The 18,085-nt window shown below is 36.9% G+C and overlaps 1 protein-coding gene across 3 annotated transcripts in view; it reads right to left on the bottom strand.

The window, feature by feature from the left end:
• FBXW7 (F-box and WD repeat domain containing 7) overlaps nt 1–18,085 on the bottom strand; it is a 218,721-nt gene that overhangs the window by 74,971 nt on the left and 125,665 nt on the right. For 2 of the 3 annotated variants that reach the window (XM_070474751.1, XM_070474752.1), the window contains 2 exons: nt 15,468–15,517; nt 14,261–14,830 (listed from right to left, as the gene is read on the bottom strand). In XM_070474751.1, the coding sequence (XP_070330852.1) occupies nt 14,261–14,761 (501 nt within the window). In that variant the 5' untranslated portion in view covers nt 14,762–14,830; nt 15,468–15,517. The remainder of the gene's footprint in view (nt 1–14,260; nt 14,831–15,467; nt 15,518–18,085) is intronic. The other variant, XM_070474753.1, reaches the window with a different exon arrangement.

Genomic DNA, 18,085 nt, shown 5'->3' with positions numbered 1-18,085 from the left:
TTTAGAAAATCAGAGTGATCTTACCTTTCTTTACACCCTCAACCCTGGACTTGTCCCACCCCCACCACCCTTTCTGAAACATAACGCCCTTATAGCAGATGCAAGCATCTGCCACAGCAATATGCCCCATGCCTTCCTCTCCCTACTCCCTTAAAAGTTAGTGTTCAATTGTGGTGCATCTTAGAAGAAAAATGGCAGTTCTTTTGGTGCTCAATAATACTGCTAAGTTGAGCCAAATTTTAACTATAAACTAATGTTTTCTCCAAATACATGTTAAATAGGCAGTATTTTAATGTCTTCATTTCATCAATAGAATCTAATATCTCTCATTCTCTAGGAAGGAGATCGTTTCCCACTATATCCAGACACTGATCTGTTTCTCTCTTTTTTTTTTTTTTTTAACACTATTGACCAATTAACAGTCACCAAAATATTAGCATAATTTACTTGGTAAATGTAGTTAATATCATATTCAGAGAAAAAGATCAGAATTCTAGCTCAGTGTTTAATCATTGAGGCTAGTGTCAGCCTGTTATAATACAGCAATAAGTGTGATTTTCAAAAACTGGTAATGATCCAAAAAACAGCAAACATTACACAAAATATAACTTTATCAGAGAACACTATCAGAGCAGTGACTAAGTTGAGAAGTTCATGAGGATTCAAGAGGACTAATTCCTCAGTATAATTTAGAACTAAAGATCAAAGTTTTATCACTTATTTATAGTAGCTAATTTGAGGAAATAACTTGACATTAAAATTAACAAATATAAGGAAGAGAACCTAAAACGATGGTTCTTTGAAGACTTGAACTGTATGGTTGCTCCTTCTCTGTCACATGATCAGACTCTCCTCTAGGGGTGTGTGTGTGTGTGTGTGTGTGTGTAAGTCACTCAGTCGTGCCTGACTCTTTGCGACCCCATGGACTGTATAGTCCCCAGAATTCTCCAGACCAGAATATTGGAGTGGGTAGCCTTTCCCTTCTCCAGGGGATCTTCCCAAACCAGGGATGGAACCCAGGTCTCCCGCATTGCAGGCGGATTCCTTACCAGCTGAGCCACAAGGGAAGCCCGAGAATACTGGAGTGGGTAGCCTGTCCCTTCTCCAGGAGATCTTCCCGACCCAGGAATCGAATCGGGGTCTCCTGAAATGCAGGCGGATTTTTTACCAACTGAGCTATGAGGAGGTAAACACTGTACTTTATTTCCCCTGAGTTCACGCTAATCTTCCATTACAAAAAGGGAAGTATCAATAGTAGCGGAAGAGAAAATGCCCTTATTTTTTGCTCTAAAATATAATATAGAAATAAACAGTGACAGTTCAGTTCAGTTGCTCAGTCGTGTCCGACTCTGAGACCCCATGGACTGCAGCACCCCAGGCCTCCCTGTCCATCACCAACTCCCGGAGTTTACGCAAACTCATGTCTATTAAGTCAGTGGTGCCATCCAACCATCTCATCCTCTGCAGTCCCCTTCTCCTCCCACCTTCAATCTTGCCCAGCATCAGGGTCCTTTCCAACGAGTCAGCTGCTCGCATCAGCTGGCCAAAGTATTGGAGTTTCAGCTTCAGCATCAGTCCTTCCAATGAACACCCAGGGCTGATCTCCTTTAGGATGGACTGATTGGATTTCCTCGCAGTCCAAGAGACTCTCAAGAGTCTTCTCCAACACCACAGTTCAAAAGCATCAATTCTTTGGTGCTCAGCTTTCTTTATATTCCAACTCTCACATCCATACATGACTACTGGAAACACCATAGCCTTGACTAGATGGACCTTTGTTGGCAAAGTAATGTCTCTGCTTTTTAATATGCAGTCTAGGTTCGTCATAACTTTTTTCCAAGGAGTAAGCGTCTTTATATTTCATGGCTGCAGTTACCATCTGCAGTGACTTTGGAGTCCAAAAAATAAAGTCTGTCACTGTTTCCAGTTTCCCCATCTACTTGCCATGAAGTGATGGGACCAGATGCCATGATCTTAGTTTTCTGAATGTTGAGTTTTAAACCAACTTTTTCACTCTCCTCTTTCACTTTCAACAAGAGGCTCTTTGGTTCTTCTTTGCTTTCTGCCATAAGGGTGGTGTCACCTGCATATCTGAGGTTATTGATATTTCTCCCAGCAGTCTTGATTCCAGCTTGTGCTTCATCCAGCCCAGCATTTCTCATGATGTATTCTGCATATAAGTTAAATAAGCACGGTGACAATATACAGCCCTGACGTACTCCTTTTCCTATTTGGAACCAGTCTGTTGTTCCATGTCCAGCTCTAACTGTTGCTTCCTGACCTGCATACAGATTTATCAAGAGGCAGGTCAGGTGGTCTGGTATTCCCATCTCTTTCAGGATTTTCCACAGTTTATTGTGATCCACACTGTCAAAGGTTTTGGCAAAGTCAATAGAGCAGATATAGATGTTTTCTGGAACTCTCTTGATTTTTCGATGATCCAGCAGATGTTGGCAATTTCATCTCTGGTTCCTCTGCCTTTTCTAAAACCAGCTTGAACATCTGGAAGTTTGCAGTTCTTGTATTGTTGAAGCCTGGCTTGGAGAATGTCAAGCATTACTTTGCTATGACTTTGGTCATAGCAAACACCCTCTTCCAACAACACAAGAGAAGACTCTACATGGGGACATCACCAGATGGTCAACACTGAAATCAGATTGATTATATTCTTTGCAGCCAAAGATGGAAAAGCTCTATACAGTCAGCAAAAACAAGACCAGGAGCTGACTGTGGTTCAGATCATGAACTGCTTATTGCCAAATTCAGAGTTAAATTGAAGAAAGTAGGGAAAATCACTAGACCATTCAGGTATGACCTAAATCAAACCCCTTATGATTATACAGTGGAAGTGAGAAATAGATTTAAGAGACTAGATCTGATAGACAAGAGTGCCTGATGAACTATGGATGGAGATTTGTGATACTGTACCGGAGACAGGGGGCAAGAACATCCCCAAGAAAAAGAAGTGCAAAAAAGCAAAATGGCTGTCTGAGGAGGCCTTACAAATAGCTGTGAAAAGACAGGAAGCGAAAAGCAAAGGGGCAAAGGAAAGATATGCCCATTTGAATGCAAAGTTCCAAAGAATAGCAAGGAGAGATGAAAAAAAAGCCTTCCTCAGTAATCAGTGCAAAGAAATAGAGGAAAACAATAGAATGGGAAAGACTAGAGATCTCTTCAAGAAAATTAGAGATATCAAGGGAACATTTCATGCAAAGATGGGTTCAGTAAAGGACAGAAATGGTATAGGCCTAACAGAAGCAGAAGATATTAACAAGAAGTGGCAAGAATACACAAAAGAACTATACAAAAAAGATCTTCAGGACTGAGATAATAGGATGATGCGATCACTCACCTAGAGCCAGACCTCCTGGAATGTGAAGTCAAGTGGGCCTTAGGAAGTATCACTACGGACAAAGCTAGTGGAGGAGATGGAATCCCAACTGAGCTATTTCAAATCCTTAAATATGATGCTGTGAAAGTGCTGCGCTCAATATGCCAGCAAATTTGGAAAACTCAGCAGTGGCCACAGGACTAGAAAAGGTCAGTTTTCATTCTAATCCCTAAGAAAGGCAATGCCAAAGAATAGTGACAAGTGTTCTCTAAAGTATGTTTGAGGGAGAAATAAAAATTTAACCAAGTCTACACTTTATATTTAAGATGCTGAATTTCCTTTTTAAAAGCTATCAAAGATAATAGCAATTCAGAGGTCAAATGTCACTCAAAGTCAGTGTTTTTTGGAGCCTGCACAATGCTTTTCTTTTCTAACTGAATGTTAGTACCTTTTAGGGAAGGCACGTGTCCTGCAATTCATAAGAACATGAACAATCTTACAGACTCAGTCATGACTTTCTTCACTCATTCATACTACCTGTCTAGGAACTGCAGACCATATTTCTTATTTCTTCATCCCAAGTGACTAACAGAAATTGAGGAAGAAGAATCATCTGCTCAAATATTCTTTAGTTCAGGATGAATAGGTTATGTCAAAGAATATTACCTTCTATGTTAACAAAAGAGGAAATCTGAACAAGAAGGATAGTCTTTCAGAGGGATCATTCTTTTCTCACATCTACACCGAGGATGCCCGAGCAACGGTGATAGGACTTTTGTTTTTAATGCACTCAACTGCAGATATTTGAGAGCTTTCCAAGAAACATACAAATATTCCCAAAGCACAGTAAGTTTGGGCACATATGTATTGTCATCCCAAGGCTCACTCTTGGTTCACTTTTTGTTATCAATGTTGTTTTAAAATAGCAAAATGAATATATGATAGCTTCTGGTTAAAAAAAAAGGGGAAGACTAGGTATCTCATATATTATATGACACTGTACATAACTACTCCAGATATTAGTTTCTAATTCTGAGCAAGAAATAATGTACTAGAACACAAAGTGTAAGATAAAAAGCATCTACTAAATATATTTAAATACATTAAAAGCAGTAATAAGGTACCACATGGCCCTCTAGTGTTCAGTGAAGAAACAGATGAATTCTTAATTCATATATGACATTTCATAGTAAAAAATAACTTTCTCTGATTTACCAAGTATGCTAAACATGCATGACTTAATGTCATACATGTATGACTTCTACAAAAATCCAAATAGATTTTATTTTCTATGGCTTTATTCCTACATGCTTTCTTTGGAACTATCATTTATGTTTAGAGTATCCAAAAGATTCTGAAAGAATTGTGAAATGCTTTTAAAGATTTTCCATAAAACAGACATAAAAATAGCCCCTTTCCTCCCAAAAAATTCCAATCTTAAACAGAGAGGAAACAACGTTTCTCAATTAAAACTAAACAGTATTAAATTTAAGGAAATTTTCAAAGAAGAAACAAAATAATAGTGGCATGACTACAAATTAGGTAGGTATTTAGAACACAACTAATCCAAATTCTTTAATAACATTTTCTTTTCTCTGTATAATTCACCCAACTTGGTTTCCCCTTATAATAATTTGTGGACGGCAGACATTCATTACAGCAACCAAGGCAATGAAACCCATGAAAACTGTATTCCCCAGAAGACAAGTCAAAGACGGGATTGAGATTTAGGACAAGAGTAAAAGTAAAAAAAAAGTTGACTTACAGGAGATTAAGACTGCATTTAATCAGTTTGAAGAAATGAGGCACTGGGAATAGGAGAGGGGAGGAAAAGCACCAGCGACTTCCTGGTAAAGCAGTTTAGCATTATATTTTTTATTTATTTATTTATTTTTTAGCATTATATTTTAAAAGACAGTCTCTGAAATTGCTTCATCTTAAATGAATGTTTCAGGGAAAGCCAAAAGTGCTGTCAAGGGGGACTCTAAGTAACTCTCTGAAGAAACCGTATATTAAACAAATGTCTTAAAAACAAAGATACCATCATGATAACTACTCCTCCTCTAATAATGTGGTAAGATGACCTTAGAGAATAGCCAGCATAGCACCTGAGTCCTAGGGATGTGAAGAATTAGCTTGAAATCAGGGTGTGTGACATTTCCACCTTTGTCCTTATTTCTCAAGATTGCTTTGATTATTCAGCGTCTCTTGTGGCTCTATACAAATTTTAGAATTGTTCTATTTCTGTGAAAAATGCCACTGGAATTTTGTTAGGAATTGCACTGAATTAGTAGATTGCTTCCAATAGTTCAGACACTTTAACAATATTCTTCCAACTCATTAGCACAGAGTACCTTTGTATTTGTGTTCAATTTCTTTCATTAATGTTTTGTACTTTTCAGCATTCAGGTCTTTCACTTCCTTGGTTAATTTCTAGGTATTTTATTCTTTTTGATACAACTGCAAAAAAAAATTGTTTTCCTCACTTATCTGATATTTCAGTATTAGCACATAAAAATGCAAGAGATTTTGTGCAGTGATCCTCTATTCTGAAACGTTACTGAATTCATTTATTCCAAAAGTTTTTTTAGTAGAGTCTCAAGGGTTTTCTACATAACATGTCATTTGAAACTATTGGCAGTTTCAGTTTTTTTTCCCACGATATTCAGCTGCATTTTCATGAAGAGACTACATAATGTCCTACATAATGTTGTGAGAGATGTCTTTCTATCCAGTCTTCCATTGGAGCATTATACATTATGAAAGCTATCCAAAAAAACTAAGTAGAATAACAACTGGTTTCTAGTAGATACAGTTTTATAAGTAATAAATAATAGTAATATAAGTCTGTTGTAACAAGCTTGGGAAATTCTGAAAAGTATATAAGAAAAAATAAAAATAATTCAACCACATTCAGAGATAATTTCTAACATTTGATTTAATTCTTTCTGACCTTTTCCCATGCATATATAGATTACTATATGTTTGTTTCATAGTTAGAATCATATTATATACATAGTTCTTAGTTCTATATTTTTAGTAAATATATTCATAAAGTTTCCTGTTATTTAATTTCCTTTAAAAACAAGATTTTTAATGACTGTATGAGTTACCTTCAATTGATTTCTGCATCTTTGCAACATGGTTCTTAAATTCTCAGGGGAATCAATTGCTAATTGCAATATTAGCAACTGCTAAATGTAATTGAAAATTATAATATTCCTCAATGTAACTATCTTCATACTGAATATCTGAGCTTTAAGCTAAACTTAAATGGCATGCTTATTTAAAATTTATAGTCTAATTTGGGTACATCTTAAGAGGTGAAATGAGAATTGCTCAAATTACAATTTATGAAACTTCAATGTTCAACATGAATCAGCACTAGAGACAAATACATCAAATTTCTACTGCTCAAAAAATAAAAGTAGTAAATGTCAACTCAAGACAACACTTACCCCAAAAGTCACAAGATAACGCCAAATGAACTGCATAATGTAGAGAGCAAATAATGGGTTCAAGGAATGGAATTGTCTAGTTCTAGGAAGGTGTAAAGATAGAGACAGAATCCAGCCTGGATTCTGAAAGATCTGGCTGAAGCTAAGTGAAGGCAAGGTGGGGATGGAGATGAAACCAAGTAGAAAGAAATTGGTAAGATTGTGAAAGATCTTCAAATGTTCACCTATGGATTTGGCTTCATCAGCGGGAAATGGAGAACCAGATGCTTAGATTGGGGTTACTGATCCATACAGAACAAAAAACTGATCTTTGGAAATTCGCCCAGTCAGGACTTCCTGGTGGCTCAGGGGTAAGAGTCAGCCTGCCAGTGCAGAAGACATGGGTTCTATCCCTGATCCGGGAAGACCCCAAATGCCAAAGAGCAACTAACTAAGTCCATGTGCCACAACTCCCGAGCCTGGGAGCTGCAGCTACTGAAGCCCACACACCTTAGAGCCCACGCTCCGCAACGAGAGAGGCCACCACAGTAAAAAAGCCCAAGCACTGCAATGAAGAGGAGCCCCCGTTCGCTGCAACTAGAGAAAAATCCACGCATCAGTGAAGATCAGCACAGCCAAAAATAAACATTTTTTTTTTAATTCATCCAATCATTCATACGGTCAAAAATACTTGTCAAGGACATGGCATTATAGCTTGGTGCAAAAGAAACATTAAGTAAAGATGCTTTTAAGATTTTTAAACCTGATTCTTCAATTTTTATCCTACAAATGCCTGGGGGTAAGAAAAAGGAAGATCAAGTGTTCAAATGTCTTAAAACTCTTCACAGATCCATAGAAATAGATACTAAGAAAAAGTCAAACAATTTTTTCACCAAATGAATTGAAGGCTGAGATATTAAGAGACTAGAAAATCTGAAGAGGAAAATAAGAAGTTGGTAGGAAGAAAGAAATAGTAGTTTTATTTTTCAGTGGACCACTCAGGTGACAATGTCCAATAGACAGCTAGAAATGCAGGACTGAAGCTTGGGTGAATAATGGGCCCTTGAGACATAATTTTGGAGTTACCTACCAAAGTAAAAACAGAATCTGCTTAACCTCTTCATGCCATCTTCCCTATCACCAACAAAAACAACATTAATAAAGATCATTCATTTTAATTAAATACATATAAAATAATCTGCCTCAGGAATATTTTGAGTATAACTATCTGTGGTATTTGTGCATACCTCAGAGAAGTTTATCATTGCATAGAGTACAAATCAATGGAAGACTATGAAAAGTTTTTAAAATTCTCCATTCTGTGGGGAGATTTATTTTGGTCTACAATTAAAATCAATAATTAATTAATTATTTTCAGCAAATAGGATACAGATTTAAATATAACCAGCATTTAGAGCTATTACAGTTTAAAATAATGTTAATAAGTATTTTTTAAACTGCACTAGCAGGAATTAGTCACAAATTGGCCATAAACTAAAGTTCATTTTGGCATCCACTTGTAAAATTCACAAAGCATTTAAGTATACAGATGTTTGAGAAGAAGAAAAGTTAAGAGAAACTGACAAATTCTAATAGAAGGAAAAGATACATACTTATCAATTAGGAAGAGCTTTGAAAAGCATCCACTTGGAAATGGGTTCTATTTTTATTAGAGATGGGCAAAAGCATTTATCTGTTTCTCTATTAATAACTTTTTCCACTAGAGGGTGATATGACAACTGAATACTAAAGGTCATAAAAAGCATGCAGATCAGTATCTTGCGTGGCACAATGAAGTGTATTCTGAGAGATCAGGGATAAGGGATAACAGACAGACAGACAAAATGAGGTTGTAAATGACCTGCGTGTTCCAGGCACTACACTACTTGCTTTGCGTAAATCACTTCACTCAATCCTTACAAAAAAAACATGTGAAGCAGGTGTTACAGTCTTGTTTCACAGGTAAGGGAAAAACAGGTCAACGAGACTGCATATTTATGGCCATATAATGGGTGGCAAAACCAGAATTCAAGCTCAAGTCTGAAAAGCTCTTTTCACTCTACTATGGTAGGGGAAACTCGTCTCCTCCAGAGTGTCCCCTTCTGTCCGCGTTCACCACCCTCTCCACATGTTCAAAAATGGATTAAACCGGGCTGAGTCAATGTTTTCCAGTCTGCCATCCTCCACAAATGGAGGAGGCATGGCTATTTGTTGGGCTGTTTCCCAGTATATATTATTCAATATAACTGTCCTCTGGACCTCTCTCCAACAGAACTTGAAATTCGGCTCTTTGTCTTACATAAAGACAAGGTCAGGGACTTTCTGATGTGGTCATTGTTTTCTAGAACTCTACCTAAATACAGGAGAATTCAGAGCCCTATTAGATTTCAGATGTTAGGAACACTGTCCTACAAAGTTTGCCACTTACTCTGGCTCAAGGGAGTAGTTGGAAGATGCTGGACTAAAAACAAATCTGTACTTCTGATTCCCTGACTGGCTAGTGATCCTTGTGCCTAGCTCCTCTCTTGTTTAGAACCTAGAGACAAGAAAACGTCTGAGGCCCCTAGACACTAGACATACTGCTTCTTTGAATATAGATAGATAGATAGATAGATAGATAGATAGATAGATGTAGATATATATATATTCAAAACACTATGTCCTATTTGAGGGGAAAAGGACTGGAAAATAATCTGCTTAGGGACTTGCCTGGTGGCCCAGCGGTTAAGACTTTGGGCTTCCACTGCAGGGCGTGACTCAGGTTTGATCCCTGGTTGGGGAACTAAGATCCCACATGCCACATGGAGGGGGGAACACAGACACACACACACAATTGCTTAGCTACCAGGAGAAATCCAACAGTCAGGATGGGGAAAAGACAGATTAGAGGTAAGGAAGAAAGTTCCGTGAGAACAAATAGAAGGCACCATGATAGACATGGAAGAAGCACAAATCAGTGCTCAAACATGGTTCTCTGCACAAAAGATCAGAAGGATACAAGACCTGGTCTTATGGTAACCTTATTTGCTTTTCATTTTAGTAGAAAATGACTTGATACTCTACATCAAATATGGGAAAGGAGTGTTTTGTATGGGCTGGGCCTCTCTTCAGAAAATGAGTTCTGTTTTTTAAAAATATGGTTAACACTGTCGACCCAGGGAAGAGTTGGGCATTCCTACCTGGGGAAGCAAGTTGAATTTAGAATTTGCAAGCAGACTAACAAAATTTACAGAAATAGCACACAACCCCTGATTAAAAAGTACACCTGATGGACTCCAGAGATTCTGGTATGTTATCAGCCTCAAACCGTCACTTCTTCCTGTTACAACCTTAGCCTGAGTCCTTGTCAGTTCAATGCTCATTAAATATCACAAAGGAAAGCACCTAACTAAGTAATCTGTACTTTCTAAAGGACAGCTCTGTTGACTTAAAATGTGATATGGTATTAGAAAGCCACCACAATCCAGAGTCTAGAACCTAAATAGACTTGTATTCTGAAAATCTTGTTCAGTAACGTTTGCCAAATTCTACCATAGGGGTCAGCACAGCACATGGAAAGAAAAGCTGTTTTTTTAATTAGGCAGATCTGACTTAAAATCTCTCACCACTTACACAGTGAAACTTTCGGGTGCTGGCCTCTCTGCCAGCTTGGCTTACTTAACTGTCATAGGAACTTGCATACAATATGGACATAATAAACACCAATTCTTGACTGCTACTACCCTTGACTTTTAACATTATGAAAGTCTGGAATTTCTAACTTATATTATGGATATAGGGTCCCATTAGAATAAATCTTTGGTGACTAGGCAGAAAATAGATTGTCCTAGGAGTTTTTTTCCATTATGGTTCAAAAGGTCAATGCAATGAAGCACCAAAAATGGCTTTCCTCATTAATATCATATTTGTATATATACAGCATGTTCAGGTATGACAAAGAAGTAAGTCTAGTGGTCCAAAGCTTATGTTTAAGAAGCTGCCCTCCCACACACACAAAAAACATTTGAAAGATACGCTGGGTAAAACTATAATGGAATTTTTACAATAACTATTATATTTCTACTCTCCTCTGAAGTCATGGTTTAAGAAGATTTAAAAGAAACTGTGGCTTAGGGTAATATCTGTGAAAGTGTCTTGTGTTTATAATGATCAATAAAGTGTCATGTTTATAATAATCAGTAATTAAGAGCTGCTCAAAAAAATAATTTTGCAATAATGAGTTTTCCCCTATTTACTATATTTAAAGGACTTATACACATGGGTGACTGATATTTTCTTTTGAAGCAACATAGTACTAGTACATTTTAAAATGTTGTTGAAAAAAAAAAGTGTTGTTGGGAATGATCTTGAAGAAGTGTTTCAAGAACAAACAAAACAGGAAACAGGCTAATTTCAGAGTGACATCCTACTTTGTAGAAGGGCACCTCTGTCTCAGCAATCAAATGGTTTTGTATTTTTCTTGCCATGTTTATGAAGGCAAATGACCCACAAGTGAACAGCGTATCGAAAAGCGTGCGACACACACTCACAGCTGGCCTACCGCTGCCACTCCTGTGGCCCTGTGTGTGCAACACGATGATTTGTACTCACAGCTCAAGAGTTACAAGAGGAAACAGACTTGAGTTCAGTACTCTCTGTATAAGACACATATAAGGTTCTGTTTACAGTTTCATCTTGAAGGGAAGGGAAAGATAAAGCGCCCATCAAACCGGGGTGCTGCAGGTTTTCCTACTGAACATTATGATGACTTCTCCTTTAGGACAATGGTATGTTTCGTCTAGCTGCCTTTCTAGTTTTATATTTAAAATGCAGCAGAACTCATTGATAGCTTTGCATTGTTGAGAAAGGCTTAGCTGTGATTAAACTTTTTCCTTAAATAAGATAATGCAATTAAATACTAAACCCCTCTTCCTCTAACTGAATCCTCAGAAGGTGATATACATAAACTCCCTCTTTTAAGACAGTAACCTTGAGGAAGAGAGATCCAGAGATGGGGACATGAACCGAGCAAACTGCACTCTGAAAGATCTGAGCCTTACCAGTGAGGTGGGGCTGCGCTAGTAGTGATCAAGCCAAAGCCCCACGCCAACACCTTGAGATGGGGTGGTAAGAGGGATGAAAACCACCAGCTGAAGCCAGTTCCTTCTTAGATCAAACCTACTAAATAAAATGTAAACCTGCAGACAAGCTAGGGAAATTAGGGATAAACATATTTTAGAAAGAGCTTAAAATTCACAAGGCAAAGCAAAAATGATATAGCAATGTCTATAGCATTTAAGTGTCTAAGCTATTTCATTGCTGGTCAAGTCAGGTTAAAGAGGATGATGTTAAATCTGTTTGCATATTGTTTATGGGCAAAATAAAATTTAAAAGTAAGCAAGTAAGAGTATGAGGATAAACTACTTCAGTCAATATTTATTTTTAATATCTGTAAAATAAGTATGATATTATTTGAGTTAAAATGCTCCTTTCCAAAGATGTGCTTAACTCACAGTCTATTCTATATGGATATTCATGATTTTTACCTAATTTTTAAATAATAAAGAACCAGAAAGCATGCAAACATAAAGATCTATAAGCAAAGAAGCCTGAGGGGAAAAACAGGATAGAAGTTATGCTACATACCTCATTCATTCTGAGTATAATTCTTCTTACTTTCTCTCCTCTTTATATAGACCATTATATAGCAACACTGCCTAAAATATTGATTAAGATAAATTCTAACTCCAGCAAAATGCACATGATGTCTTATTGAATTTCCTGTAAATTCAATAGCACCAAAATATAGAGAAAATAAAATTCAATGCAGAAGAGAAGTCAGCACTTTGTTGACGTAGGAGCTAGTCAGTAAGACCAAGATGCGTAAAGAAAACTTCTATTTTCAACTTTGGGTGTGTGTGTATTTGGTCTTTACAACTTAATTTTTATTACAGAAAACTTTAAACATACTTTGTAAACTATGTAGAACAGCCACAAACTCCATGTCCCTGTAAACCAGCTTTAGCACTTAGCCACTCATGGCCAATCTATACCCTCCTCCTTTTTCTTCCCTTTGGCATTATTTTGAAGCAAAGCCCAAGCACTGTATCATTTCATTTTTACTATAATTTGATGGGGGAAGGGGAATATAACAGAAAGACTGGGAAGTGAGAGAAATGCTGCTTTCTTTCCACAGTCCCTGCCCGCAATTTTAAGTGATATACCCAGGAAATAAGCCCATATGCCACGGCAAAGAACTGGCACTGGTAATTCCATATTTACTGCAGCTTCCCAAACACTTGCCCCTTCCCCCTCAGACAGCAGCTCCCTGCCTATCCAGCAAGGATAACTCTGGGAAGCAGTGATAGTTGTGGACAGTAAGACTGTCTCTAACTCTGGCACAGCCTCCAAGGACTGTATAAAATGGAATTGTTTTTCTCAGCACCAGATTAGTTGTTAAGTCCCTGAATTGATAGGATTCCTCCAGTTTAGACAGGAGTCTAAATGTCTACCTTCTAAAACATGTCCATGACTAATTTCATGAGCTATCACCAACGAAGTGGGATGAGGAGGCAGATACAACACAGCCATCTCCCAGGAAAGGAGCAGGGAGAGGGAAACTGTAAGCAAGGGGAACAGTGGCAGACACTTGACAGCAAGTTGGGAATCTAACTGCATCTTCATATTATCTCCTATTTCTCACAGTCAAATGCCAGCCAGAATGGTGTGGTTACCCCATGGTTAGTATTCAAACTGTGTGGAGAAGCAAATGGAGAGCTCCACTAACATGGAGTCAGGAAAAAACCCAATTCCTCTGGGGTTCCGACAAGATTTCATTTTAATAAAATAACCAGAAAAAGAAGAGTAGTGAAGATAGCACCATACATTCCTATTGTTTTATAATGCAGAAAACACATTTCGTAATCGTAAACACGTTGATGTCTAGAGTATTTTAAGTTTTGAAAATACTCAGATTACCTCAATAACCAAATACTAATACTCAAACAACAATTTCACCTTGTTTACGTAACAAAGAGAAACCTGTTTACAAAGAATATACCTTAATAATCACCATAATAAGAAAACTAATTTGAGGTAACTTCTGGTAACTTGTGCCACGGGCTAAGGTCTGTGAGTACACAGCCCATCAGACCAGCTGCACTTGGTAAATGAGATCCTTCACTACTTGATCTACACAAATCGTGTTTCACTCCAACCCTCTTCACTGTACACAACCTATTAACCCCTGTCCCAGGGACAAAACTGATGATGAGATTTGGTATTAATTATTTTTCATAGTAATAGGAGCCTTCTCTCCATTTAATAATATTGTCCCGTTACCAGGATTTCTAATATCTTCTGTTAAAAAAAGAAAAAAGAAAACTGGTTCATTTTACTACTACACCACTGAAGATGAATTCTGCAATGATACAAAGACTGTGAGGCAAGTTTCGCCAAAATTAACACAGATATGTAAAACGTCTCAGGTGGCGAGCAGACTAAAGGTACTCACTTTTGTTGTCTTTGTATAGAACGGGGAGGAGAGTTGGTGAATAGGCAGGTCCACGATACTATTAGAGTTTGTGACACTGTTACTGTGTGTGTGTTCATCTTCCCTGCTGCTGTCGTCAGACTGATCAAAATCATCACTCTCCTGGTCCATTTCCTCTTCCTCTTCATCCTCCTCATCTTGTTCACCAGCATGTTCTTCGTCTTCCTCTTGCTCTTCCTGGTTTCCGGAGGAGTCCTCATCTACCGAAATAAACCGGTTGTTGTTCTCTTCCAGCGGTCCTTGCTGGGAATCGCTTTGGTCCCCAGGCCTCGGTTCTGCTCCAGCGACTTCACCATTCCTCACCGCGTGCTCCGCCTCCTGGTGTCTGAGCTGCGGCTGCGGCTCCTCCTCCAGCACACGGTTCATCTGCTCCTCATCTGCCTGGCTTGAGGAAGGGTTCCCTCTCAGAGAGCCTCCAGTGCGTCGTCTTTTGCTGCCCACAGAGAGCAGTTCCTGATTCATTTCCAAAAGCCAGCTTGCTACTTCTTGGACCTTGGCTAGGCTATCAGAAGATGCAAAGGTTTTCACATTCTGTAGAGAAAAATGAGGGGGGGGAAGAAAGGTTTTTACAATCTACATTATCTTCTACTTTTATATGTCTGTACTCCAAATTTTAATACAGGTTGTAAAAAGTATTAGATGCCAATGCAGACATTAGATGTTCTTTTGAAATCAATAGAAACTTTAAATTATAAAAGTTACAAGACTTTATAAAGACACACAAAAATCATATAGTAAATAGCTTTATTTTAATCTCCTTTTAAAAATAATTTTAGAACAAAGGTTTATAGTTTATTTGCTTTGACCAACACAACACAATCTAACCAACAAAATATTCTTAAATTTTAGATCAGTAGATCATAAACTATACCCTTCACCAAACTTCCACAAAATGTTAAAAAGTATATCACAAAAAACCTATTCAATGCTCAGTTAAGTACAGGAAATGCTGAGATAAACCAAGATTAAAAGGCTTTTTTTTTAACCTTAGGAATTTCCCAAACTTTTCTGATCACATAAGTTTGCCTTTAGATAGTTTTCTGAGTTACCAAATATAATCACTATGATTTTTGTTTTTCATAATGAATATAAATCAACCAGACATCAAATAAATTAAAAAGTTTATTTCAAAGAAAAGAAAAGAAAAAAAAAATCATTAAGTTCATACCCTCTGACCCAGTCACTCCACTTCTGGCAATCTATCCTAAGGAAGTATTCCTAAAACAGAAAAAAAAAGTGATGCAGAGGATACTCACTGCAGCTTTATCCACAAAAACAAAAAATAAAATTAAATGCAAATTAAAATAATCAAAACCCAAATGTTCAAGACAAAGGAGCCCATGAGATGGGATATATTTAATATATCTAAACTAAATACATCTAAACATGCTGCGCATAAAAAAATTTGTGAAAACATGGATGCTAAGGGCAAAATGCAGGACATTATACAATCATAGAATGATTTTTAAACTGCATAATGACTAGATTGAAAACAATATTTCAAAATATAAACTGCATTTAGGCAGTGGTATATAGGAGCTTTAACTCAATTTTTACTGTATTTCTCAAATTTTATGTATCAAGCATGTTTACTTTTATGCTTTTAACAGTGGCTTTAAAATTTGATCTGATATAGAATCTTTTCATAACGCTCCTTCTTAGATTTCATCCTTGGCAAATATCTGTATGGACATAATTGAGCTTACAAAAAATAATGCCAACACATTACACAAGTTCATATAAAATTCCTTTAAAAAATATCTTTAAGAATTTCAAGAGAAGGAAATCCAACATTCATTTTCTATCATGCCCCAAGAGTAACTACTTTATGTTACAATGATCTTGAAATAAAACAGCCTTATCCACTTTCCCAATCCTTGCCAACAGATGGTCTCCCCCAAAGGTCCACAGGTCTCACTGCAAGCTTTAAGACGGGGTCAAGAGAGTCCAAAAGAAAGTTTTAAAACAGCAGTATTTCATTTTCTCTTCTATAATCAACCATTCTAAGAAATAAGGTACAGTGGGGGGGGCGGGGTTCTTAAATTCTAATTACACTAGAAGTTCAAATATAGAAAGAGTTTTAAAGATGGACCCCTGAGACACTCCATCATCCTAAAAGAGGAGGAGTAGGCAGCAAAGATGACTAAGTAGGAAAACCAAGAAAGAGTGGTACTGGTGAAGCCAAGTTAAGAAAGCTTACCCAGCAGGAGAAAGTAAATGATGACAAGTATGGCTGATAGACGAAGTAGGATGAAGACAAAGAACTGACCACTGCATTCAGTAACATGGAAGTCACTACTATAGAAGCAGTTTCTATTAGTTGAAGTCTGATACTGATAAAAGTAGAATTAAGAGACTGGGAAAAGAGAATAGGGATGGTGGGCGTGGACAAGGTTGGGTGCAAAAGGGAACAAAAGAAAGGGAGTGGAAATTGGTAGGGAAAATAATGTCAAGAGAAGATTTTTTTGTTCTTTAAGACTAGAGAACTAGCAGAGTATCTATACACTGACAAGAATGATCCAGCACAAAACAAAAGAAGTTGATCATGTAATCAAGATACAGAAGAAACAGTGAAATTATATCCATAATAATTAAAATGGGATGATGAGAAAGAGTTCAAAAGTTAGAAAAAGGTATAACTTTTAAAAAGGATACTACATTCATGGTGACAGATGGAAAAGCAAAATAATATTAAATAAATACTTTAAATTTATCTCTTTCACCATATTTCTTAATGTGGGAACAGTTGGAAGGAAGTCAGCTTAAAAATAACATATTGAAAAACAGTGACCTACATAAATGAAAAATACACACACACACACACACACACACACACACATGCATGCACGCATGCAGTACCTCATGTCTCTTAACGGTAAATCTGCCATACACAGGTTTTCTTCAAAGCTAGAATCAAATTCTTGCTTTAGTAACTGTGTCTAAAGTTTAGCTGCCCTAACACTAACAAACATTTTTCACTTGGATACTGAGGCACAGAGCAGCATGAAGAAAGCGACACTGCCTGGTATAATGCAAGCTCCAAACATTAGTTGCTCTTTGTGTACCCAACCCAACAGGCATGTTTTTACAAGATTGAAACAGGTTAAATGACATATTAAGAAAAACTTACCAAAATAAAAAAAAAAAAAGAGAGAGAACAATGGTCATAAAACAAATCATAAAGAATGTGTGTGAAGAAGAGAGGAGGCTGTTGGTAAGCAGTTGACCTATCAACAAACAGAAAGTTTATAACTGGCATTTCGAAAATAGTACCAGTATTGGTCAACAAAGAACACTTCTCAATTATGAACAACAACAACACAAATGACTATCGTTGTATAACTTGAGTGTTTTATTGAGGAGAACAGAGAAGAAATGTGTTAAGCCAGTAAAAATAACTGACTCATATTTACAGTGAGGCATGTAAACAGATTTCAAAGTAATACAGGTTCTTATAGATAGACCTGGTCAATAATGGTAAATTCAAGTAGAAGAATCAGATTTAAAGCACAGTCAATAAAAAAATATGTAATAACAAAGTGGAAAGTCAAATTACAAGAATTCTAGAATATCTGAAGAGGCTGAAAATATCCAATTGATAGATTTACATAAAAATTTTTATGCATTCTATTTTATTGGATTGGATTTTTCTGACTCATTTTGAGAGTGGAAAACAGTAATAAATATATAGAAATTAAGAGAAAAAAATTTCACTTTCTGTTGGTATTAATTTAAAAAACAGTATTTCAGGAAATTTGTTCTTTCTAATAATAATCTATTAAATAA

Source organism: Odocoileus virginianus, chromosome 12 (genome assembly GCF_023699985.2).
Source record: "Odocoileus virginianus isolate 20LAN1187 ecotype Illinois chromosome 12, Ovbor_1.2, whole genome shotgun sequence".
Taxonomy (NCBI): Eukaryota; Metazoa; Chordata; class Mammalia; order Artiodactyla; family Cervidae; genus Odocoileus; species Odocoileus virginianus.
Note: the sequence above shows the minus strand (reverse complement) of the source record. Positions and strands in the feature narration are given on the sequence as shown.